This window comes from Vespa crabro, chromosome 2, assembly GCF_910589235.1.
Source record: "Vespa crabro chromosome 2, iyVesCrab1.2, whole genome shotgun sequence".
Classification (NCBI taxonomy): domain Eukaryota; kingdom Metazoa; phylum Arthropoda; class Insecta; order Hymenoptera; family Vespidae; genus Vespa; species Vespa crabro.
In genome coordinates this window covers 7800098-7827631 of record NC_060956.1, presented here as the reverse complement: position 1 = coordinate 7827631, position 27534 = coordinate 7800098, and the positions used below count along the sequence as shown (strand labels likewise).

Sequence of the window (27534 nt, the reverse complement as noted above, 5' to 3'; positions counted from 1 at the left end):
TGGGTTCCTTTCTCGGTTAGTAAAGTTCAAAAGAGAAGGTAGAGTGTCGTGAAGGGTATGGGGCAGAGAGAGAGAGAGAGAGAGAGAGAGAGAGAGAGAGAGAGAGAGAGAGAGAAAGAGAGAGAGAGAGAGAGAGAGAGAGAGAGAGAAAGAGAGAGAAAGAGAGGGAGAGAGAAAGAGAAAGAGAGAGAGAGAGAGAGAGAGAGAGAGGGAAAGAGAGAGTAAAACACCCTTCGAGTTGGGCGCTGCCGAGCCAGCTGATGTTGTGCCGGCTTTGCCCTTCTTCAGTTACTCTTGGACCGTGCCTCCGGGATAAAGCTTAGGCCTCGAGTTTCCTCGAGTTTGTTCGCCGGACATTGACCTAACGACCTTGACCTTTAAAAGAAGGTCAATCGAAGAAGAAGAGAGAACTCTGATCGATCAAGGTAAGACATATCTTTTTATTCGGATCGATCCATTTCTTCTTTTGATCGTAACAATCGCTTTTGGAAACGTTACCTTTGTTTTGACAATTTGTTATTTTCTTTTTCTCTATCCTTTTGATTTATCGGTTAGAGATCGATCGTCAATTGCTTTTTTCATTTTTTTTCTCGTTGAACGATAAACAAGAGCGTTATTTTGAAATGAGAAAAAAAAATGAATGCGCATAATCAATCGTTATAGTGAAACAACATGAACAATTGACTATACTTTCTCAATGTTCTTTCTCTCTCTCTCTCTCTCTTTTTCTCTGTTTTTTCTTATTTATACATACATATATTTATATCTTCATTCTCGTCGACGCTGGATCGCTGCTGATAATTTCTATTCGTTATATTTGAAAAGAGAGAAAATTTGATCTAATCCTTCCTTCGTCCAATTTCAAAGAGAAAATATATATCTAATGATTGTAAGTACATTTGACTGTCATCCTTTCATCTTAATTTTTATCTACGCAATTTTTTTCTTTTTCTTGTTTTTTTCTGTCCCCTCTAATAAAGATCTTTTTTTAAATTTTTGTTAACGATCCAATGAACTTCTCGTTAAGCTAATTATTAAGCACAGTATTCTGATCTCTTTGATATTTAGAATTGATCTTATAACCTTCGTTACATTTTACACTGATCCTCATTTGTCCGTTGAGCTTCATTTTGCTCGTACTAATGTTCATTTAGAAACTCGTGTAGAAAGTTAAAGTTAAACACATGTCGAAAAAAATTGATCTTGTTACATAAGTCTTTCTGAAATTAAAAGAATTTATGTAATCTAACGTACATACATACATACATACATACATACATACATACATACATACATACATACATACATACATACATACATACATACATACATACATACATACATACATACATACATACATACATACATACATACATACATACAGACATATAACATATATACATATATACATACATGCATAATACATCCATACATACATACTTACATACATACATACATACATACATACATACATATATATATATATATATACACACATACCTACCTACATACATACGTACATATAAAAGTAATTACTTTTAATAATGGATATCCTCTTTAATATATCCAATTTAATTTTGAAATTTTTTAAAAATATACGAAGGCAAGGAGAAAAAAGTTTCAATTAGAGAGAAGAAAGAAGTTCTGTTGAGGTTTAAAAGAATCTAGAAAAAAAAAAAAAGAAAAAGGAAAGCAAAGCATTTGTCTTCGAAGAATATTATTGTAACTCGATCAGAAATAATTATACTCGGCCGCTTAATGTCGTTCCCACCGTACCAAGATAAGAAACCGGTAAGTTCTCTCTCTTTCTCTCTCCCCTCTGCCTCTTTTTCATTTTCTTCTTTTCTTTCTCTCAGTTCACACTCTCTCTTTGTTTCTCTTTCTTTTCTCTCTCTCTCTCTCTCTCTCTCTCTCTTTCTCTCTCTTTCTCTCCCTATTTCACTCTCTTGTTTCATCTTTCCATCAGCATTGCAGAAACAGGAAGAGGTTTTCGATCGGGATGTTGTAGTTAAGGCATCGTTTTTACCAACGAATCCCTCCCTCTCATTGATCGTTGAACTCTGCTTATACGTTTAGTCGCATTGGCTCGTTTTCTCCCTTCCTCTCTGTTTCTCTTCCTCTCTCTCTTTCTCTTTCTCACTCTCTCTCTTTCTCTCTCTCTCTCTCTCTCTCTCTCTCTCTCTCTCTCTCTCCTCTCTCTTTCTGTCTCTCTCATTCGTTCGCACGGGGGTGACGCGAATCTGGCAATTCGAGGGGGTTTGAGAATCCTTAGTAACAGTGTAATGCTCTTCGAGTATTGATTTCAGGCCAGGAGAGAGTTTTAGGCTTGCATTACTCGGTTGGTTCTACGAAACGTCCTACAAACATCAGTTATCCTATTCCAACAAGATGATATAATTTTGTATCATTTTTGAATCTTCCAATTCCTTTCTTTCTCCTGATTAAATCTAGAACAATTGATGGGTAAATAAATTATTAAATGATATTTCGTTATTTAATAGATGATACCAGAAATCGAGGGTGCTCAATACATTCCCACGCCAATGACGATACCTCCTTCATCGACGGTTGCATCGACACCAACAACGATGGAAATGGCGTCGGGCCCAATCGATTATAGCTTGCCCAAAAGATTGGATCAGATTGATCGATCTCCTATAAAAGCCTGGAGCAGATTGGAATGGCTCTTATCGGCGTTCAAGGCCAACGGGCAAAAGTGCAACATGCAAACTGCTCTCGAAGCTACTTTTCGCGGTGACGATCTTTTTTATACAAGTCAAACTCGATCCCAAGGATACTCCCGATTTCCCTCATCGACGTCATCCTCTGTGTCCTCTTCCATGTCCTCCTTATCGTCGTTCTCATCCCCTTCGTCGTTTATTAAGTCATCCAAATTATCGAGATTATCCAAATCGAATAGTTCATCGTCTTATTACCAATCACCATCTTCCTCGCAATCATTCCATTCCACGCGATCATCATCCTCGTCGTTACCGTCATTCTCGTCACTTTCATCATCCTCTTCTAATCAGTCAGTTTCAATGTTTAATCGAAATCAAAAAAACGAATGCAATTATTCTTATGGCGATACGAACGATACAGAAAATAGAAAAGGCTAGCAAAAATTTTGTTAATATTTGTAAGCTATTACCGAAACAAATACTGCAACATGACCATATTATGTTCATCTATTACGAAATCCAAAGAATATATTAATTAATAGCTGTAAAGGTTTTAACAAAAAATACTCATAATTAATGGGTAAAATCGGAGAAGAAAATAGATTGATGCGTCTTATGAAATCGAAAGGTTTATCTAATATTTACAATTAACAGACAAATTAACAATAGTAGTTAATAGTCTCTTTGAATATTTGATTTATTTGTCTGATGCATCATTTACTTCCCTATGTATCTATACCAAATTTAACTATACTAGTCAGTAATCCATGTAATGAGATTGAGTTTCCTAGAATAAAGATAAACATTATTTAGATAATTAATTTATATCATTAGGTCGAAATAATATAAAAGACCGTGTATGTTTGATTAACCTTGAACGATAAATATCTCGAGGGAAATACTCGTAAAAAGATATAGAGTAGATCTGAAATAGATATGTTGAATTACATTAAATGTCGACGAAATGTCACGATGGCGTTTAGTTAAATTTAACAAAAGGATTGTGTTCTCTTTAAGTTTAATGTGCAAAATAATTTGTAAGATATTCGTTTAAAAGCGAAACGATTTACATGTATGTGAAACGCGTTACATGTACGATTTAATTCATGTATTTATGTATGTTATATTTAATTTTGGAGTCGTGGACCAAATATAGATCTATATAAAAAAAAAGAAAAAAAAATACGATGACGTACATTGAATGTGGATGTATTTTTTTCTCTTTTTTCTTTCTTTTTTTTTTTTTATACATATATAATTTTGAATCGCTCTACTTTCTAAACAGCGTGAATAAACGCAATGGAGCTTATCGCGTTTATCGACAATTTTTTTCACTCTTGTGTAAAATAGAATCGTGTTAAGTCCCAAATAAGAGAAATTTTATTCGCCATTATATTACAAAAACACATTATCGCTTGACGATGTAATCGAATGAACACCAACGCGCTTTTTATTAAGCGCGTTTCACATATTTATCACGTTAAATATTAATATTTAATAAAAATGTACAAGCTATATACAAAATGAACTCGATGCGATATTATCGGACTTCAACGTCGTTCTATAATTCGTGACGTGAAGTCACTCAAATATATTTTACAACATTTTTACATAGCGCACGTATATATTTACGTGATACTGTGAATATAATATATAAACAAAGTTTTCACATACGTACACGCTTGTGTATGTATATATATATATATGTGTGTGTGTGTGTGTGTATTGGCTTTTTGCCATCGAGAGAATTATTTTCAACCGTATAGATAATAAATCCTATTAGTCACGATGAATGAACGATTAAATCGAATATGATTTTATTTTTTAACAAAATCATAGATCGAAAACATTAAATTCAATCTATTTTACGTTCGTGAAAAAAAATTAGAAAAAAAAAAAATAACAATAAGAAAAAAAGACAAAAAGAGACAAAAAAAGAAACTCACACAAGATATGATTTCAATTGGGCATGAACTTCCGAACGAAAAAATATCGATTGAATTAATTACGTGACATTAGAACTTTTATCAAAACAATAGTTTTGTTTATTACAAATCAGATAAATTCTGTGACAAAGATCTTTTTAAAGTCCGGTGCTGAGCCACCGATATCGTGCCTACAGATGTCACCGTTATCCAAATAACTAACATCCGTATTCTTCAGGATACTCTTCAGGCTCTCCATCGACAAGTTTGGAAACTTCCTTTCGACGGTGGTTAATTTATCAAGATCGTTCATAGAAAAACCTGGTCCAATTCTCTTCTTCAAATGATACGATTGTATACTTGGTTTGTTGTCGATCGTTTTGTCGGCTCTTTTATCGTCCCGATCGATGGTATCGTTCTCTATGATCCTCGGCGTGAAAGATCGCATGTTGACCTTTACCTCGCTGCTTCGCTTCGAGGGCAATAGCTCCACCTGCAATACAGGACGTTCTCACGATTACCTGATTACGTAAGACATACAAAATGAAAGGTAGCCAAGCGAAGGCGATTCTAAACGATCTTCGCGGGATTCTAATTTCCTATACGGGCAGAGGATTTTTTCCGTTGCTCAGGATCCCAAATATTGTCGTTATTTCGAGCAACAAGGAAAATCTATAAACGTTAGTTTCAACATCTATATATATATATATGTGTGTGTGTGTGTGTATTAAGAAAGATAAAATTATGATAACAGTCAAAGATAATGGACCTGGAAATGAATGCCGAGATCGTTAAAAGAATTACCTTGGTTCCCTTACGTTGAAAGTACTCAAAGTCATCATTAGCAACCGTTGTAACGGAGCAACAACTCCTACTCCTGCTCCTACAGGAGCTCATAGTGTCGAAGTCTCCATTTTCTAAATCGCAGCTTTCGTCATCGGACGTCTCGTAACCATCTCCAAGTACTTGACTATTTTGTCGTTGATGAATACTTTGTTGTTCCCTTCTGTGTTCATCCTTCTTTAAATCGTAAGTCCTTGTATCGAGAACCGGTCGATGATATCTGAGAAAAATGATCGGACGTCTGGTATTTTTCTTGTATTATTTTTTTTCCTTCATTTTTTCTTTGTCTTTTTTTTTCTTTTTTTCTTATTTATTTCTATTAATCCGGTTTGATGTTATTAGCGTAACAAGGAAAGATGAAAAGTAAGTGGAACATAAACGTCAGGTGAAAGCAGATTCCATTAACTTTTGATAATCGAGAAATTGAACAACTATTCTACTTGCTACTACCGTGCAAACGTAAAGGAGAAATAAACTGAGGATAGTCACGATTCGAATTACTTACTTTGCTTTCACTCGTCTGTGTATATATATATATATATATATATATATATATATTCTTAAACTTCCATAATCGGTGAGGCCGCTTTTTCTACAAGACTACGAATATTAGATACGATTACGTATACTGTAGCGTTCAATCTAACAGGCGAAAATCAGATCGACTTTGTTCGACATTTCGAGCGTTTCTTTGTATACATCGAAAGACGGCAATATCGGATTGAATTAAATGATATAAGTCATCGAAAATGGCACCATGTCGAAGGTGAAAGCGCTCAAACGAACCTTTCCAATATATCATATTAATAGAATTTAAAGAAATTCGAGTAACGATATTTAAGACTGGTGATCATGAAAGCGATCTAATTTCAAGTCATATATTTTTCGTTTTGATCTACATATGTATTTTTTGACATTTCGTTTTAAATAATATAGAAATTCTTTTTTTTTTATAATTACAAACAGAAAAACAAAAATATACTTATTCTTGAGAAAAATAATTCCTTTACGTTATCTATTAAAAAATGTTAATAATGTATGATTGAAAAAATATGTCTCTTAATAACTCAAATGACTTTTAAATGACTTTCGTAATCATCAGCTCATTTGTATGAATTAAAACGAATAACTACCTCGCATGATCGAAACTTTGATTTCTTCTTAGAGCATTCCTCGCCTGTTGTTGTTGTTCTCTCATACCGTTATCTAATGCGATTACTAAACTGTCCAATCCTAAAACGCTTCGTGCGTGTTTTCGTTGTGGTTCCTCGCATATTTCGTCCAAACTTTTCGCAAATTTTCGTTTCGAATTTGTATCCTCGATTTGTACTAAATTTTCCATGTTCTGACCAAAAACATCGGTACTTCCGATCTTTCTACGATTTCCAGCTAATTCGGTAAAGTTTTCGTTGATCCTACATGAACGATCGGCTCGATCGTCGATCGGATTTTTTTTCGGTGATTCGTTATGTCTTATTTCTTGACGAGGTTCGAAGGTCGAACTCGTGAACGATGATAATTCCGCAGGTAACGAGGCGTAGTTACTGTCCTCGTTGACAGATTGAGATCTTGGATAATGTTGTATACCCATAGTTATCGTCCCTGTTTTGCCTGAAAAGAATAAAACGAGAGAAAGACGAGGATTTAGAAAATACGTCTGCCCTACTTATTTTCTCCCTTTTTTAAAAATAATCTTAACGTATAATCCCTCACACGGCACTTGGCATGTGAAAAACGTGAAAGCATTTTTTATCGACCTGGAATCGAAATGGATCCACTTTTCTACGCCAATGTGACCTATAATCCGCGATATGTTTAGTACTACTTGAAACCGATGAAGAAAAAAGAAAAAATAAAGAAAAAAAATCTCCGCGTTTTACACGGGAAAACTTTCTAATGTTACCAACGACGTGTTCGGCTTTTCACGTTTCGATAAGTCACGCGAAATATTAATAGCGAGTGAACTTTTCTTTTTAACCGTGTTTAAACGAGACCTCATATATCGCTTGTTATTGCGCATGCATACGAGGAATGACTTTCAAGGCTGGAATATGAAATGTCCGTAATCCTTTGATAGTTAATTTTCATATTAATGTATGTAAATATATATGTATATATTTATGTATTTTCATTGTGTTCGAATCTTTCGAATCAACTTTAATATTTATTAATGATTATAATATGAAATGATATTAAAAATAATTTTACATCGACATATTAATCAAATATTTTGCTTTGTTTACAAATATATAAAAAATATTTTTCAAATAGAATATACAAGAATAGTTTGGATAAAATTACTTATATTATATTTGATTTCGATTTTTAATAATAAAAAAAAAAGCAAAGCAAAAACATTCGAACGTTTCGATTTATACGATTATTGTCTATGAATATAAGCTCACCTCTATTTTGATGATTGTGCAATCTCCCATAAAGACTTCCGTTGGTCAAAGGAAATTTCAAGCCATGATTTAGGTTCAATTGTAATTTATATTCTGCGTCTTGTTCGAAATGTCGAAACTTGCCGTCGACGCCGCCTAAAAAGAGATAAAAATTGTTGATAAATAATTTTTGGATTCTTTCCTTTCGTTTTTTTCCATGTTTTTTTCTTATTTTTTTCTTTCTTTTTTTTTTCTTTCAAGGATCACTCGGCAGAGAGAGAGAGAGAGAGAGAGAGAGAGAGAGAGAGAGAGAGAGAGAGAGAGAGAGAGAGAGAGCGATCGAAAGAAGGGAGGAGAAGTCGAAGGAATAGCGTTTTCACATGTACAACATGTATTACGGCGAGGATAAGAGTTACGCGCCTTTCCCACGCGAGCTCAAGCTTAACATGTTTTTAAAGAAAAGGATGGAAACCGTCTGTTGTCGTTGGAACGCGTTACGAAACTTATATAGTGAAAGAAACGATAATCTTATATTTTCTCTCTATGTAATAAAATCAATATAAATTTTCTCATATAAAATTATAGATGTACATAAAATTTCATTAGAATATATCAATCTATCGTTTCCTTAAAAATTAACAATAAATCTTCAAAAATGTATGGCCATTCAACATTAAACTTCTTATAACGTAATTTTTAAGTCGCGTATTTATCTGTATTTTTAAAATTTTATTTTACTCTTTAATCAACAAAATTATTACGATTCGTTTATATCTTGAAAATGTATATTAATTATAGATTATACTTTGTATACTAATTATGCTATAATATATTTAGTAATTATATTATACTATATAAGTGTAATTCATATTATAGTATAGTATAATATAACTAAAATATAAATATTATACATATTACTACTCTATGTAAATAGTATAATACATTATACTATAATATATTATCTCCAATATACTATATATACTATACTATAATACATTATCTCCTAGTTCCTCTCTCTCTCTCTCTCTCTTTCTCTTTCTCTTTATATATATAATATATATATATTATATTACATATACATAAAAAGAAAATGAGTTAGCGAGAGTTACAAATTTATTAGGTAATTAATTTGAAATTGCTACGTATGATATATATTTGTATAATAAATGAAGATATAGTTAATTTTTTATTGCCACAAAAAAGGACATACCGTGTGAGAGTCTCCTCGCATGGTCTTGCTTCGTGTAAACTTTGGCGACATAACGACAAAACATTTTATCAAAGATTGCCAAGAAAACGGGTAAAAGAGTATCCTTAACGAGTGGTAACCACATCGCTAAATTTTGGACGGTACAAAAATTCCTCAGAAGACTCGGTTTGATGGAAACAATCTGAAACGTAATAAACAATCTGCATGTAATATACTTAACAGCTATGAAAATATCAAATCATCAGGAAGAGGAAAACGTTTATTCGTTCTGATTATTCATACCGATTAGTGTACGTAAGCAATCTTGAAATTAAAAAGATTAAAGATTCTTTTTCTTTTAATAAATTCACTTTAATGAGATCTTATCTAAAAAGAAAAAAAAAAGAAAGAAGAAAAAAAATAAGAACGATCCTCAGAAGTTGATAGAAGTCTGCTCGACTTTCACCGAGCGCTATTCGTAAGCATCGAAACGATCGCCTTGGCTAATTACAAGTACTGTTAATTGTGTTAATCTGTGTGTATGTATGTAAGGTAAATGCATCGATGTGTATTTTTTTTACACCCTATACACCAATGTACAATGAGCTTCATTCGTTTTTTATCACTGGTCTAATAATTTTCTTTCATGAAAATCGTATAAATATGTATGTCTAAGTAAATACATATACGAACGTAAACTTTCGATTTTAGTCGCTCGATTTTGATTGTAATGGTGTAAGAGAGGGGAGAGAAGTTGTTGGGGGAAGGAATTCACGGTGAAAACACATTGGTCGCGCTTTCAAAAATACACGCTCGCGGGTAACACGCAATTTTGCGCATCTTAACACACGTCGATGAGTGACTACGGTGAAAATTCTTCAACTTCAACGATCTCTCCGATCTCTTCTTACAAAATCTTTGTTCTTGATCCTCTTACTTTTGGATATTTTCTCCTTTCTTAGTCGAATTCGTTCGATTTGTTAAACGAAATCGAATAAAAAAAACGATCTTTCTAGCAATCCATTACACGTAATGCGTTCTTCTCTTTTCGTTCTTTTTTTTTTTTTTTTAACGCTTTTAATGGATTTACATCGATCTATACTCAATTATAACGAATTAAAATCTATTTAAAAATTGGCCCAAGTTAAATAGAAATTCTAAAACTATCAATTCTCAATAATCTGAAAAATTTGTTTTGATAGCTATCTGCAAAGTAAATAAAAAAAAGCTTATAATAGAATTATGGCTTAGTAATTTTCATAAAGACCGGTATTTATAGGATCAGTATTTTTAATCGATATTTTATATAAATGGCCAGTATTTATATTACAATATTAATATACATAATATAAGTGATATATAATAAATATAATATATAATATAAAATATAATAAATATAATAACTTGTTAGTATTTTAAATACACGGTTAGTATTTATAATAAACTCAGACACAATCCTTAAACTTAATTATTTATATTGATCACTTATATTATGTATCGATATTTTATTATAAATACTGATCAAAATATTCATATATACCGATATACATTTATTTTATAAAGTACTTATCATTAATTAATAAAAATATTGAACAAATAAATATTATGTAAGTTTTTTAATAATTTTATAATGTAAAAATCATTCTATGGGTTGACAAATTTTTGCAAAATAAATATCACGAAATTATTAGTTCCGTATTACGTTTAATTAATTTTTTGTCATTTTAAGAACTAATATTTCTTTCGCTTTTGCTCTTCTCGTTTTCTTAGCTTGTAGCTATTTTTTCTTTGTAAAAATTATATTATTGTATATCGTCATTTTTACACATGCTATATCGAATTGTTGCAAAATTTGGTCGATTGGTAACTTGAACGAAACGGAAAGGTTCGCGCAGCATTATGATCACGTCGAAGGAAATTTCTCTGTATCGGGTGTTTAGAAGGTTGTTTCGCGCAGCGGTGTTGGGCCGATGGTTACGTGAGTAATAGTTGGTCTGGTCCGTGCTATGAAATCGAAACTACGGCCTTAATTAGGGAATGGTACGACCGAAACACACGTATGTGCAATTCCTAACGCACATAGGCGTAACGCTTACACTACGAAGAATAAGTATTTTTAATTTTTTATTATATTCATTTGAGTATCTATCTCGAGTAGACGTATATATATATATATATATATATATATATATATATATATATATATATATATATATATATATATAATTTATTTAAGAATAAATTTCATTTTATGAAAAAGATGAACCATTCATTTTTTGCGATAAATTAAACAAGAAAAAGAGATCAAAAAAGATTATCAAATGATCACTTGAGATATTGTACACGGAAAAATGAAACAATGTCGGTCTCTGTTACGACAATTTAATTGCCGCGAGAATTGATTTTCTACAAGATGTAAACAAAGTATGCGTCATGCGTGTAACACTGCCTAGTATAAATATTAATGAGAAAGGTCAATAACAACAAGTGAGAGAGACGTTAAGATGTTAAGAAAGTGAATAGAAGATAAAAAAAGAGTTTCTCTCGTACACCGGCGATTTTGGTGACGAACTGACGTTACACGAATCTTAATCGAGATCGACATTAAGGTCGTCGTCCGTATTAAGTTCGCACTTTCGAATTTCGTCGACAAATTGTAACGAGCACGCGCACGAACGAGCGAGATCCCTCTTTCGGAGGTGGAAGAAGAGGGCGGACTTTCTCGTTTCCAAATGGGCTTCCTGTACGCGATAAAAAAAAAAAAAGAATAAAAAAATAAATAAGAGAAGAAAAAAAAGTGCATTTCCGGATATCATCGAGGCTCGACCGGACTCACTTCCGGCTTGAATTCAGTCGCATGAATATCCTACGTTCGTCATTCGTTAACGACGATACACATAGTCAGGTATAAATCGACTATCCGATTGTAACTATGAATCTTTCGTAGTTTGTTATAGCTCAGCTAAATATATCATTATTAATATTCATTGATAAGTCATATTCAATGGTATTCACTCTTTGAAACTAATTGTACGATTATGTTTCGTAGAATTATGATAATTTTGTTGAAACAGTTAATACGATAATGAATGTATCATACGTTGTATCCTTTATTCATTTTAGAAAAAGAAGAATAAAAAAGAAAAAAGAAGAAAAAGAAATCAATTAATTTTAAAAATAAAATGTTTATTAAGTTATTTCTTAGACAACAAGATATAAGATGTATTTGTATAAGTTTGCAATCGAGATTGCTATATAGACGGGCAAAGTATTCGAGGAGAATGAAAACTACTTTGTTCTGTTGGATGCGCCGTTCCGGTAATTCGAAAAAGTAGAGTGAAGAGTAGACTGACTAATGTAAATTATACAACGCGGTTACGCACGACGTGCTGCGTGTAATTTTATAGGCGATCTCGAAACATCCTCTTCGATTGGTAGAAACATTGACGTTTTCACGAGTAAAAAAGTGAATCGTGAAAGGAAGAAAAAATAAAATAAAATAAATAAATTAAAAATAAAAAAAATAAATAAAAATAAAATAAAATGTATCTTTCATGAAAAAAGAAAAAAAAAAACAAATATATCGATATTTAGTATAAAGAACGTTTTCAAATACGAAACGTTTAGCAAGTCTCATACTTTCTCTCTAATATGATAACACGTTGGTAACAATTACGTCGCACTCGGCTCGTTAAAATAGATTTGAAAATATAATAATTAATCCAAAGAAGTTTACAAACAAAAAGTGCATTCATTTTGTGTACTCTCCTTACGAGTTAATGGAAAGTGGATAATAGATTTGATCGTGTGTACGAATTACGATAATTATGTAATGCTCATCATTCTTTTTTCTCTCTCTTTTTCTTCTCTTTCTTCATCTCTTTCTTTTCTTTTTTCAACTATATCAAACTCCGTTAACGCAACCAGGACTAATAATAATCATCGACCTCTTACAGAAGTTGAACTATCCGATTTCACTAATTGCAATCGTTTCGTCGAATCAAAGTAGTAACAGTCTTAAATGTGTAACGATGAATAAGCAAATATATAATCTTATTATTTTCGATATAAAAAATCATCAAATTTAATTAAATTCGATTCGACTCACCAGAACTGGTAGATGTTCGAAGATGTAACAAACAAAGAGGATGCTGTAAACAGTTGATCTTTCCCCACTTTCATCGATGTGAATTTTTTTCTTACGTAGACATGCTCTGCTATTGGTTGAACCACTGGTACACGATCCACTCGAAGGATCCCATTGATGAGGATGACACTCAAACGCTCCCGATGAATTTTTCGAACTGGTTTCGGACAAATCCGAGACGGACTTTAACAATTCCGCTTTTGGCGCACGGCATAGACTTTTAAATATAGCGATCGTTAGACCGACTAGCGAGGCAAATAATAGCAAACATCTGAGAGAATTGACGAATATTCCATACTTCGTAGAAATTTCTTGCGGTAAAAATACGCAAATATCCGGCTCGAAGTTGAGAACACCTGTTATACCTACGCAAGCACTTATCATGCTTAAACTGACTAGGTGATACTTCAAATGATTTTTCGTCAAGTTGAAGCCTTCATCCCTGCTCCCTATTGCTGCGAAAATGGCGATAGACGTTAAGGTCAATTCTTGAAGAATGCTCGATGAGTTCAAAATCCATACTAACGTTGAACATAATTCTGAAAATGTTTAAATATTATTGCTCTTATTGTTTCGTATTCCTCCTTTCGTCACCTCCCCTCCCCCCATTTTGCTGTCACGTTTATTTGCTATTATATAGGATATAATAAAAAATTATTATCAAAAAAACTTGCCTCCGAAATGATTGGCTGGTCGAATTAAGGTAAGGACAGCGTAAAACAATAATCCTAGCTGATTTACAAGACTTTCTGCAAGAATTGCCACAGTGAGTACGTCTATCCTTCTCTTTGTCGAGGATGGCTGATTTTGATAGATCAGTAAGGACCAAGAGAGCAGGAGGATACATATCGGCGAACCCACACACGTTGCCAGCCATTCGCTCACCTCGCTTCGCATTTCTGAAATAAATGAAACAATAGATAAGAAGTGAAAGAAGAAAGTCGAAACGTAAATATAAATTTCGGTGATTTAGAAGCGTAAACAAGTATGCGAGATTTGATCAATAACTGTTTTCTTTTCAAAAATAAACCAACTGTGTGTATGTGTGTGTGCTTATTAATTTCGAGATTTTACGATGTACGAAATTAATTATCGTTAAATTACAAAATTTAACCGTTAATTTTTAATTAACGCAGATCGAAATTTCGATAGACAATTCGAGTTGATGAATGAAAATTGTAAAATGATTTTTTTTTTTTTTGTTATAAATTTTTATTATAGATAATCGTATATATTCGTTAATATAAGATAACGTCTAAGACGAGTTTCGTTTGATACATTGTTAAATCTAAGGGATTCCTTTAGCGTTTCCAAAAAGAGAGAATAATTTCTATTGAGAATGATTCTTATCTCTTCTACTCGACGTCTTCATCTCGATGAAAGCTTTTATAATTATCGCGTGCATATATATATATATATATATATACACAACATAACAGCAGACATACTTACGTACATAAGTATATGAGTTTTGTTATAACGCAGGAGGAAGAGAGTCAGATGAGATTAATAATATGATCGGAAGTCTCCTTGTTATAAGTGAAAACTCGCATTATAGTGGAAACAAGGAAGCACGAAATCTTTTCATTTCTCCGTGAAACGCGTTAAATCCCGACGGAAGAAGACGAAGGATAGAGAGGGGGCTGTTCGCCGATCTTTCACGTGAGATTGTCCTTTTCTTTTTTTCTGTTTGTTTTTTTTTTATATATATCTCCTGTCTCCTACCTCTCTTTCTCTTTCTCTCTCTCTCTCTCTCTCTCTCGCTTATATCTTCTCGTAGTGCAACGGTGCTGTAACTTTCTATTCCGTACAGAGTTGCGGTTTAATTTATTGCCAAAGCCGACTCGAACTATTTTTCAACGAATTCCGATTGAGAGGAACGACGTATCAGCGATAAAAAGATAAAAATAGTTAAAAAAAATTTCTTCAATCACGATACGACGATACGTAATACGTTTTTTTTTTTTTTAAGATAGATTTTCTATATTTATATAAAGAAATAAAAAAAAAGTAAATACGTTTTTCAATCGAAACGATCAATATTCGAAAGTCTTATTATCATTGTTTTGTGTTATTGCTATTATTATTATTGTCATTATTTTTAGTAGTAGTAATAGTAGTAGTAGCAATAACAATAATAGCAATAGTAGTGGTATTTCGATCGTGTGATTATTGTAATAAGTTTCTGATGTATATCGAAGTTCTTCGATGTGACCAATCGTGATACAAATGTTGCGCAACGCGTTTATCCAGCTTGTTCATGCTCATAAAACATTCCAGTTTCCAATATCTCTTTCTCTCTTTCGATATCTACCATCCGTGGCAAGAAAATTCAACTGTGTTACACGCAACACGCTTTTCAATTTCGCGGCACAAATCTAAACCCAAGTGAAATCGTTCGTAACTTGTGTTATGCGAAATCTATCTGAATGTTGCATTTTGAAGATACGGAAAAAGGCATTAATTTTCTATCGTAAGATAACATTGTCGATCGAGAATATTAATATTAAGGATCGCATGAATCTTATTAAAAATATCTCATTGAGAATACATTAAGGAATATCGACGAATACATGTTAAGGGATTTAATTTCTGTAAGAAGAAATAAGAATCAAAGATAGAACGTGATTCTCACTGGACGTCTCGAATACCACTGATTCGTTATATTTATGTTTACTATCTATAATCTTCTCGAAGTATTTACGATTTTATGAATTATATATATATATATATGTGTGTGTGTGTGTGTGTGTGTGTGTATTGACGATATCTATTTACATCGATGGAAACATACGATCGTAAGAATGTAAATGTCACTCGGGTAATTACTTTGTATATAACATATCTTGAGTAGTATTATTTTTCAATAATTGTTAAGTATATAATTTTGAATATATATAGAAAAAGAAAAATAAAAAACGTATTGTATCTTATTCATATACATATAATAATAATAATAAATTACACAATGAATTTTGTAAAATTCTAATAATATATTTTTACGATCATAACAATTTCAAGGAAATTTACCAACGAAATATATAGAACGAAGTTTTGCAATTTAAATTTCTTTCGTCTTCAAAATGATATTTAAACGTTGGGTTTAGATCAATGTATTAGAAAATCCGGTCGAAGTCATCGTATCATCTTCTTTTTCCTTCTAACGTTCGTGCCACTCTCCTTATAGGTCAGTCGAACATAAAAAGAGTTTCGTGTAGGTGTGGGTTCGTAAAAGGCTCATCGGTATGCGACTTGGTCCATCGTTATGGGAGGCGTGCCGTTCGATTAGGTTGGAATGTCGATAGGTGCCGTAGACTACCAAGGTCGGAAGGAAGAAACAGAGAAACAGAGAGAGAGAGAGAGAGAGAGAGAGAGAGAGAGAGAGAGAGAGAGAGAGAGAGAGAGAGAGAAAGAGAGAGAAAAGAAATATGTTTAAACGAGTAAAATTTCTTCGAGAAAAAGGATCAAATGGAAGATTTCTAACACAATGTCGTTCTTCGAGAATAAAATAAAAAGGAGGAACTAACCGAACGTTATTTATAAAATAAAAATTGTTTACTAGATTAATGAATGTTTCTTTGACATGAAACAATAACTTCTATAAAAAAAATAATATAATTAATTTTGTATAACAAAAATTGTATGAAAAAGAAAATATATAAGCGATAAATATGTATGTAAATAAGGTATATGTGTAAAGTAAATAGGTCAGAAAAATTTTATGAATTCTGTGAATTGAAAAAGGAAATTAGAGAGCGTTGAATTATTTAAATAATTGTTTTGTACTCAATCGATGAATATTTCCTTGACATAATAACATCTTTTACGATAAAAAAAAAATTTTGTATAATAAAAATTTTATGAAAAAAAAATTATATAAATGATAGATAAGTAATATGTAAATAGGTGAGAAGAATTTTATGAATATCGAAAGTCAAGAAAGATAATTCTAAAACGTTAAATCATTTAAATAATTGTATTGTATCCAATTAATGGATGATCTTTCTTTGATATAATAATATCTTTTATAAAAAAAGGAATTAATTTTGTGAAATAGAAATTATATGAAAAAGAAAATATATAAGTGATATATGTGTATGTACGTAGGTGGGAAAAATTTTATGAATTTCGAAAATTGAAAAAGAAAATTAAAGTGCGTTGAATCGTTTAAATAATTATTTCAACGAATGTTTTTTTGATATATTAACATCTTTTACGAAAAAGACATAATTTTATGAAATAAAATTGTTATGAAAAAGAGAATATGTATGTAATGTATGTACGTAAGTGAGAAGGATTTTATAAATTTTAAAAGTCAAAAAGAATACTGAAACTCGTTAAAACATTTAAACAATCGTTTTCTACTCGATCGATAAATGTTTCCTCGACGGAAAAAAGCTATAATTAATTTTGTGAAGTTTCTAGTTTACGAAATAAAAAATTATATATACAAGGGATATGTATGTATATACTTGAATGAAAAGAATTTAGTAAACTTCGAGAATCGAAAATGAAAATTGGTGTGCGTTGAAACATTTAAATAATTATTTTATATTTGATCGAAAGATCTTTTCTCGAAATAATGATATCTTTTACGAAAAAAATAACATAATTTTATAAAATATAAATTTTATGTCAAATTTTGGCAAAAATAGGATAAGTATATTCTAAATGTCCCTTTTTTATTATATGTACGTATATATTATAAGTTTAATGTAATGAGACATATATTATCAATTTTTACGTTTCAGAATCTAACGCTTGATCTTACGCGTTGCACTATAAAATATTTAATATTATAAATGCTTCTATCTAAATCTTATAATTCTGACTTATACTCTACAACATTTTATTCATCAATTAGAGATATATAAGCAATATGTATATATGTACGTACGTATTTAAAAATTACGAATAGATATTTCAAAATCAAGAAACTTTCTACCGAATAAACAAATTGCTTAATATTATTATTACTAGACATGCAAAAAGAGAAAGGAGATTAAACGTCCAAACGATACAATATATATTATATACTCTCAATAATAATTATTCTAAAGAAAGTTATGTTATACTTTCAAACCGCGCAAAGTTAGATATATATTTTAAATTCAGGAAACTCTCTATGATCGATTTAATTTCATTAAACGATCGCGAATTCATTGATTAAAATGATGAAATAAAACGTCGAGGTATTTAATACGATCGTTTTTATTTACGATCTATTTTAGTATCTTTAAATGATCTCATTTGCTATCTTAAACACGTACATACATACATACATATATACATACAAGATCGTCATCGAAACGGCAATGTCCGCAATTGTATTACGACGAGGGACGAAAATTACGTTTATGATTATGACCTCTGGCAAATTAGCGCGAGCTTAGAAGTAACTTCGCGATGCATCGCGAGGAGGCACGTAGAACGGCGTGAAAGCGATCTCCCGTGTCATAACCATTGTCCCAGTAAAACTGGATGTTCTAACTCGGTCATGTGAAACTCCGGCTTGGACTTCTCTCTATCTCTATCTCTATCTCTATTTCTCTCTTTCTTTCTCTCTTTCTCTCTCTATCTCTCTATCTTACTCTTTAGCTCGTCGATTTGATGCCTTTCTCTATTTCTCGTTTTGCAGATTCGTGGCGACTGCTCCTATCTTCTAAGATCTTAAAAACAAAAACAAAAAAAAAAGAAAATCTAACCGGTAAGGCTCGAATAACGGCCTCCACCTTGAAATTATATTACACTCGTTTCCTGATGAAATATGGCGATGTTGGATCTCTTATTATTATTGTATGTGTACCTATGCGTGTGTCTTCATCTTTCTCTCTCTCCTTCTCTCTCTCTCTCTCTCTCTCTCTCTCTCTCGCTTTCTCGTGTATCTCCCCGTTATATATATTATCACAGTGTACGAGTACACCCAAGGTAATTACTATAATAATCGATCGTGCAACGGACTTAACATAATAAATGCAGCCTTCTCGAGTAATCACTGATTTAAAAGGATTATCCGTTTTCACGAGAAAAGACGTGGTTGTCGTAAAATAGGAAGAAATCTCGTTGATGCGAAAATCACTTTTTTATGTTCCCACGAGAAATGTCCTCGTCCGTTGGACGTAGGTCGTTTAATTAATGTGTTCAACCGATTAGATCTTCTATTTAATACTTAATCGTGTATGTATACGTCTATATATATGTACGTGTATTTATACATATATATATATATATATATATATATATATATATATATATTACAACTAACAAAAAGCCCAGGAATAATTCGAAATACCAATAATACCAATAAGCTCAGGAATAATTCGAAAGTTAGTTTTTCAGAGATGTTCCCGTGTAAGTCGAATGCTACGAGCGAACTGCGATGAAATTTTCGGTTTTCCACGATTTCGCAGGAGCACTGCACCGAATTTAACGATCCGCATCATCCGTCGTGATAAAAGAAGACTTGGCACGAGTATCTCGTGCGATAGTAACCATCACGTTCTCTTAGAGGAACGGGAGAGAGAAAGAGAGAGAGAGAGAGATGAGGGGAGGATGTACGAACAAACAGGGGGGGATTACGATTCGCAAAAGTAGGTTAGAAATACGTGGCTCGAGAAAGTAACAGACACTCTCATGATACTCTCAAAGTATTTACATATGTATGTAGGTATCCACGTATCCATGTATCCATGTGTACGTAGAAAATTGGAAAGATTAGTTTCCGCATGCGAGTATACTCGAATCGATAATCGTATTAAACAACGTAAGTAAGTAAGTAGATACAGACTTCGCCGATCAACTGACTACTTCTCTCTATCGGCTGAGGATTCAGGACAAGCCGGTAAGGCTTCCTCCGCATTTTCTTTGCACCGCCACTTTTTGCGAGGCCCTGGACTCGAAGAATGCGTCGTGCCAAATTCCTAACACGGCAACGACCCGTCTCTCTCTTTCTTTCTCTCTCCTCCCCTTTCTCTCTATGTTGTCCCGCGGTCACTTTCGAGGCCAACCTGGAACGAGTTTTGCTCGCAAGACTTCCAAGAGTTTCCAAGTTGAGTGATATCTCGTTGAACAATAAGTCCAACATTATTGCAATGATACACTTTATAATTAACTCTGATTAAAAAATGATTATTTAAGAGTATAAAAGAATGAGAGAGAGAGAGAGAGAGAAAGAGAGAGAAAGAGAGAGAGAGAGAGAGAGAGAAAATGCAGATCGTTGATAATAAAAGAAAATGAAAATAATGATCTAATGAGGGAAGAGTTATTACGCATATAATAAGTTTGCACTCCTCATCGAGTCTTGCTCGTCGATGTTGAGCGAATTAATAGGCTCTTGTTCGTAAATCAGAGACCAAGGTCGAGTGGAAGACGCGTCCTTGAGGTCCCACCTCCCTCGTCTCTCTCATGTTTTTCTCGAGTGTGAACGCAGGAAATGAAATTTTCTCGCCCTCGTCATGCCATTTAATAAGCCCTTCACGTTTAAATTATCGTTGAAATACTCACTTGCAACTCTGCTTTCAATGATTATCGTAGAACAAGAAAGACCGTGGAATGCAACCGCATCGCTTCTTCGTTGATAATATTACAAGTAATTCGTAAGAAATCTTCGAACGTCGTAATTTTCTTCGTTTCTTTTTTTTTTATCTTTTTCTTTTTTCTCTCTCGTTCCTTTTCTTTCTTTTTAACGTTGATCTAGCGAATCTGTTACATCCTGCAAATGTCTCCTTTCTTCTTCATCGTCTTTTTCTTTTATCCCGTTGTACCTTTTTTCTCTTTCTCTCTTTTTCACAAGCACCCTGCCAATGCGTATTTTCAGATCGACCGTACCCTCGTTCCTTGCGACAGTCAGCAGTACCGATTTAGCATACCTACACGTGCTATGAGATAAATCGTATTTTTTCGTGATCCTCCTTGTCGTCGTTGTCCTCTGCTTCCTCCTCTTCCTCTTCCGCTTTCTTCCGTTCAAATTTGAAATTTCCCCTCTTCTTTTCCCGCTCTTTTAATCGAAACTACGATTAAACGTCCAACCAGAAGTTACCAACGCGTCGATAATTTTTTCCCCATGGATTTATAAATGTTCGGAAAACTTCTCTATAATTGATATATAACAGGGAGAATGATATTTCACTTTTGCACGATCCTTTAAATTATCCCACGCGAAAGCGCGTACCACGTGTTAAGAATACAGCGACAATATGGAAAGTAATTTTTCACGTAACAAAGCGAGAATGATGGTATGTATATGCGCGTGTTCTTTTGCGTGTCTGATATCCAAAAATTAAAAATGAACGACGAAAAATCCTTCCTCTCCTCTTTATTCTATCATCGATGCGAAGACACGTTATCGCTATCAAGTTATTGTTGTTGTTATTATTATTATTATTATTATTATTATTATTATTATTATTATTATTATTATTATGATTATTATCTATTGTTTTTATTTTCTTTTCTTTTAAATCTGTCAGAGTAAGAGCGCGGGAACAATATCACCGCGAAGAAGCCCGGACCGGGACTGACTGTCGGTAGGATTCATTTGGGTCAGCGGCACAACATAATATAGCAAACGCTTCGACTCTCCGCTATACTATCTGTTGCACTCCAAAGTGAAGGTGCTATGCCGTGTCGGTCATAACGGAGCTATCTTTGCGTCACGATACTTCGATCTTTCCCTTGGTGGTCCCTCTTCCTATTTTCCTTCTTTTCTTCTCTCATTCCATCTTCTCTTGACCCTTTTTTATTTCCCTTCTGCGTACATGTATGCATGCATGTGTGTGTGTGCATCGTTTTTTTCTTTTTTTAAACCTTCGTCAATCCCATACATCAAATCCACATGCTTTGATCGTTCAAGGTCGACCCTCACCGATGCGAACGCTCGAGCTCGCTTACTGCCTCTTGTTTTTTTTTTTTTTCTATTTTTTGTTCCCTACTTCTTTGTTCATCCAACCAATCGTTTACTCTTCGTTAACACTTTGATAAAAATACTTCGATGATGGGACACGACAATATCACCCCTATATACATATTTTATCCGTATTTTCTCGCGCTCTTCTTCGAACTCAATGTGTGGAATTTAAAAGAAGAAAATAAAAAGAAAAAAAAAAAAAAAAGAAAAAAAAAAATAAAAGAAAAAATAATATTTACGTTATATTATTTACACACATACAGAAAATCTTTAATAAATCTACAATATAAGTTTCTCTATAATACATTTAAGATCTAGAATTAAACAAGATTGAATCTTTAAATTCCAAATGTCCCTCTTTTTTTTTCTTTCTTTCTTCCTTTTCTTTTCTTTTGGCAATTTAAGTAACATCTAGCTCGATATAAGTCTTCGTTTATTTTCTTTTTTTTTTTTTTTTTATTAATTTTTTCTTCTTTTTCTTTATAAAAATGCTTTTGAATAGTCTCCACGATATCAGTCGGAAGCTATAACCGTTAACGATCAACTCATTTATCTATGTAGATCTTGATTTACGTCAAACGAATTATCGTCTAGCGAATAAATTTGTTTCCTAACTCGATTTAAACGAAATTTCGTTAGGAACATCTTATGCGGATGCAAAAAGAGAACGCTCTTTCTCCGCAAATGAATATTAACAAAAAATATATATATACATATATCTGTGTGTGTATATATATATGTATATATATATATATATATATATATGTATATATATATATATATATATGTATATATATATATATATATATGTATATATATATATATATATATATATATATATATAAATATAGAGAGATTTATATAATATATTTTGTATAACTCTTCTTCTTTGTTTACTTTTGTTTCCTTTCTTTTTTCTTAAGAAAAATAGGCCTATATGAGATATTATTATATTACGAAGAATCCCTATCTATCATTTAGTCGCTTATCAGTCATCTTATCAAATACAGTATTCAAAATTGATATTGGAGCGGCATGGAAGTCTTTGGATTGTACTCAAAATAATGCGAATAAACTAATTGTAAAACTACGTAATGATTATTCATAAAAGCTCGTCTAAAAGGATAAGCGTTCCCTTCGAATAATAATGGACAAAGAGGTGGTTTTCCGTTTGTTTTCGCTGTTCCATTATCAATCGTATCCCATAAATCGATCATTTGACAACCACGTGGCCTAAAAATAATATATATTTTTAAATAAGCATTTAATTAATATATTAATTAGAGACAGAATTTTTAACTTACACATTTGCATATCCAAGACATAATGGCTCTTCTAATACAACATAACCAACGTGCATGTTTCTTAACGTAACGTATACCGAGGCTGCGTCTTTTCTACTAAAGATTTCATAGACTCTCATGGTTCGATTTCTTAAGAAAAAAAGAAAAAATAAAGTAATAATGTTATTATGACTCATATAAATCTATATATGTTTTGTCGAAAATAAATAATAAACTAACCGCATTTCTGTACTTTCGTAATAAGGATTATTTACTATGGGTCTTCCAGTAGATAACATCAAATTAGCCATTAGTGACATTTTACCAGCGAATACAGCGTTTTTAGGAGTATTATCTTTTATCCATTCAAATAATTCTTCTTGTTCGATATTACTGTATTCACCTGTAAATATAAAGTATGTTTAATTTTTAATTTAATCAATATTTGAGAAAAATATATTTGTTGACTATACGAATATAATAAATTACCTATAAATCCTCGTTCTTCCTGTAATCTTTCCATACCATGATATGACATACCAGCTATTAACAAAACAATTATAGTACCCCTTACTGCTTTACTTCTTAGTCCAAGTTTTTCAGAATATCTTTTACTACACACTAATCCTGCTATTATGCAAAGGTGTGGCGTCATGAAAAGTTTTAATCTCATAATAAACACAGCCATAATAATGAAAGCTCCAGTTTGCAGACCATTGTAACATACATCTGCTTCTATACAATAAGGATATCCTTCGTTCTCATATTCTCTATACCAATAATAAAGTGCTAATATCCCTGAGAGTATAGCAATTGGCAAAAGTAAAGTCTTTATGATTGCTTCATAAGTTTTATATTGTAAGAAATCAAACTCTGGAGAACACGTATAAAGCATAGTATGAAAATCCTTATAGTCTGTTAATTTTGATCTTAAAATATTGTAAACGTGTGCATCGTCTTCAATTGTAAGAATGTATGATTTCAACCATTTAGTAAGAAATATAGTAATAACTATCTCAAGAATAACTTCTTTTCTACCATTCAAGAAACGAGAAAATTTACTGACAAGAACTTCTGCGAAATTACTACCGATTAAAATACACGCGAATAAAGAATGAAATAAGAATGTGCCATCTGTCACAACCATCGATAAAATACTAGAAACGGTATATATTCTAGATAATGATAAGAATAGATTTTTAGGTATAATTTCAACCCATTTAAGAATAAGAAGGGCTAGTATTTGAGTAGCCAAAATAAAATGTGAAAATTGCCAACTACACAGACTGCTCACAGTTCCCAAAAGCATATTCTGTAATAAAATATAATTATTATATAATTCAGTAGAATAAAATGTTTAAATACATGTTTGTACATATATATATATATATATATACATATATTTACCACATATAATCCATCAGTAAGTTCTCTCCAACGTTTCATTTTTTGTGTATCTTGTGTAGTGTGCCTTTCAATTATCTTAGTCACTGAATACATTTGGAAGAGTAACATTGGATATGCAAAGGTTTCTCTTAATGGTGGGGTCCACTGAACACGAGTACACTCATTATGATTGTAGAAGAACAATAGCATAGTAATAATACCACCAAACACTGAATCGCTCATATATGTTGAGTACTTAAAAAGTATAGCTGCCGTATATATAGTGGTAATCCAAACTATTTCAAGATAAAAATATACAGGTACACCTAAGCCTTCGCAACTTGTCACTGGTGGTAAACCATCTCCTCTCTCTGTCTAAAAGAAACTTTATGATTATTTTTTCTAAAAGGAAAACAATTCTAAAAAATACATTTGTAAACTTACTTCCCAACATTGTCCTTGTGATATTAATCCAAGATTCTTGGCGCCATGATAAAGATAACTAGCTGTAATCTATATATATATAAAATGATCTGATAATTTTAAATTAATCAAGTAAAGATATATTGCTGTTTGATAAAATATTTACCTCTGGCAAAAGGTTATATTTCCTGTATGCATTTATGACATTTCCATACTCTGATATGTTATCTTTACCAAGTTTATCCACACCATCAGCAAAACTTTCAGCTCCTACAATGGTTTTATAGTAGGAATAATACATTCCCTAGAACCAATAATATTCGTAGCATTTCTAAAATCATTCATATTTCTCTTCGTCATGAACACTTGTAAATAAAAAAATAATAATTTGAACTAACCATTTCAGTCCTGAAAGACATTTCTCTTTCGATCTCCGACAAATGAGAAAAGTGTCGATCATTTTCAAAAAGTGTTGATACATGCCACCGGTGTAGAAAACCAAAACCGATACCTGTTATGATAACAAAAATCGATATAATTTAAGAGATATGCAACCAACCATAGAATATTTACACTTCCATAGAGTTTTATAAAAAAAAAAATTTCTTACTTAATAGATGTACAGCAAGATGATAAAAATCTATACTTTCTTTGGATAGTTTCCTGCCGCCCTTCGATTTACTATCATTCGTCGTCGCCATCTTTTGCATAGACAACATGATTTGCCATGTGGCCTCGCCTACAAAACAGGTTCGCCTAAATGGTCCTTCATTGTTTTTTTCTCATCTTTCCTTTTTTGTTATATTTTAAACAGCCATTTGTCGTATGTGATCAACGAACTTACGAAGAATCTATTTATAAATTAAATCTATAAATATAGTCATTGGTGTTTCTTGTCTTTTTATACTTCCGAAGCATTCATCTTACTCGAATTTTATCCAAAACTACATCCAATCATATTTTAGAATTCGAAAACATTCGAACGTGATCACGTAAAATATTTTATAACACGTTAAAAGTTAATACAATATATTTTGTATCTATTATTAATGTAAAAAAGATATATATTTATATCTATTATGAACAGAAATACAATGAGTTCTTTGTTAAATCCTATTATTTCCATCTATATATGTATATATATGTGATAGCTTGAAAGATATTGTTCGCGCGCTTTATTTAAAGAATTTCTATGCCATCATATGTTCCTGTTATCAAATGAAAATTTTTTTTTTACAATATACTAGTCAATTGATTATTATATTATATATATATATATATGTGTGTGTGTGTGTAGTTAGTGTGTGTGTGTGTGTATATATATATTTGTGTGTGTGTATATGTATATATATATTTGTGTGTGTGTATGTGTGTATATGTATGTATATATATGTTGATTATACTGACGCTTGTAGTGAACATTAAAAACATTTTTTTTTTAATTATTATGTATATCTCATAGATATGTATTTCTTTATTATATATTTTATTTTCTTTTTTATTTTCCTTCCGCGATAAATTTAACACACAATTATCTCCAGAATTACTGAAAATATTCAACAATTTATTTAAATATTTATGCCTCATATTAAAAACTAAATATTTGTATATGTTCATTGTACCATTTAAAAACGATTAAATGAATTGACCTAAAATTTATATCAAAAGACAAATTACACGTTATGTAATTTCAGTTGAATTTAATATTTGCTTACAAAATGGAGGATATTTCAATAATTAAAAAGTGTATAAAAAGATCGTATATGGAACGGAATTAAATTAATATCTCTCACTCTCTTTTTTTTCTTATTAGAATTTATAATTTATATCTATTTATAAATATGAAACTGAAATTATTTTACATTTAAGATGCTTAAATAGTTATGGAATGTTTAATCAAATGTAATATTCTTTAAATAAATGTAAAATAATAAACAATATTAATTATGCAAGCGTACCTATATAAATAGAAAGAATGCTGCTATGTTTACAAGTCGAGGTACAAAGGTAGACTGATTTAATAATCGTCAATAGTTGTACGTCAGTGATGTAAACAAAAATGAGAACATAACCAACTTTGACAGCTATCAAGTTTGTTCTGAGCCCCATGAATAAATATTCCAAATTTATTTCTATTCATAATTGTCTCTTTGTATAACAAATTTTTTTCATTATTTTACGCTTATTCAACAATTAAGTAACAATTCTCATTTATTTACACATTACAGAGTTAATATTATCTTGAAAATAAAGTAATTTTAATATTAAAATTTACTTGTTGCAAATTTTGAATCAATTTTACATATTGCACTTCAATGATATGTAACATTAACAAGCATGAAAGTTGATTTTTGACAATTAATTTCTA

General features: G+C 31.7%; 3 protein-coding genes across 10 annotated transcripts; 1 reads left to right on the top strand and 2 right to left on the bottom strand.

Moving 5' to 3' along the window:
• Positions 1-1601: 1601 nt before the first annotated feature.
• On the top strand, positions 1602-3498 carry LOC124432872 (uncharacterized serine-rich protein C215.13-like). Its single transcript, XM_046982153.1, has 2 exons — positions 1602-1791; positions 2502-3498. Exons 1-2 carry the CDS (start codon positions 1759-1761, stop codon positions 3117-3119), a joined length of 651 nt encoding a protein of 216 aa, XP_046838109.1. The 5' UTR covers positions 1602-1758; the 3' UTR covers positions 3120-3498.
• Positions 3499-4038: 540 nt separating this feature from the next.
• LOC124432871 lies at positions 4039-22770 on the bottom strand. Of its 6 annotated transcripts, none has more exons than XM_046982147.1 (9): positions 20673-22768; positions 19974-20176; positions 13844-14068; positions 13131-13708; positions 9044-9224; positions 7855-7989; positions 6583-7060; positions 5411-5669; positions 4039-5099 (listed from the first exon to the last, which is right to left on the bottom strand). In XM_046982147.1, exons 2-9 carry the CDS (start codon positions 20026-20028, stop codon positions 4737-4739), a joined length of 2274 nt encoding a protein of 757 aa, XP_046838103.1. In that variant the 5' UTR covers positions 20029-20176; positions 20673-22768; the 3' UTR covers positions 4039-4736. The 6 variants fall into 6 exon arrangements, with proteins under 6 accessions (XP_046838103.1, XP_046838105.1, XP_046838104.1 ...); XM_046982149.1 differs by having other exon boundaries at positions 19957-20176; positions 20673-22767; XM_046982152.1 differs by having other exon boundaries at positions 4851-5099; positions 5425-5669; positions 20673-22770.
• A 152-nt stretch (positions 22771-22922) lies between these two features.
• On the bottom strand, positions 22923-27330 carry LOC124421891 (probable C-mannosyltransferase DPY19L1). 3 transcript variants are annotated; one of them, XM_046957577.1, is made up of 10 exons: positions 27125-27330; positions 25777-25905; positions 25565-25677; positions 25333-25470; positions 25188-25256; positions 24765-25118; positions 23847-24669; positions 23598-23760; positions 23379-23507; positions 22923-23307 (listed from the first exon to the last, which is right to left on the bottom strand). In XM_046957577.1, the coding sequence occupies exons 1-10, from the start codon at positions 27273-27275 to the stop codon at positions 23088-23090; spliced, it is 2289 nt and encodes a 762-aa protein (XP_046813533.1). In that variant the 5' UTR covers positions 27276-27330; the 3' UTR covers positions 22923-23087. The 3 variants fall into 3 exon arrangements, with proteins under 3 accessions (XP_046813533.1, XP_046813535.1, XP_046813534.1); XM_046957578.1 differs by having other exon boundaries at positions 22924-23307; positions 25777-26017; positions 27125-27258; XM_046957579.1 differs by lacking the exon at positions 27125-27330 and having other exon boundaries at positions 25333-25497; positions 25777-26091.
• Positions 27331-27534: the final 204 nt, after the last annotated feature.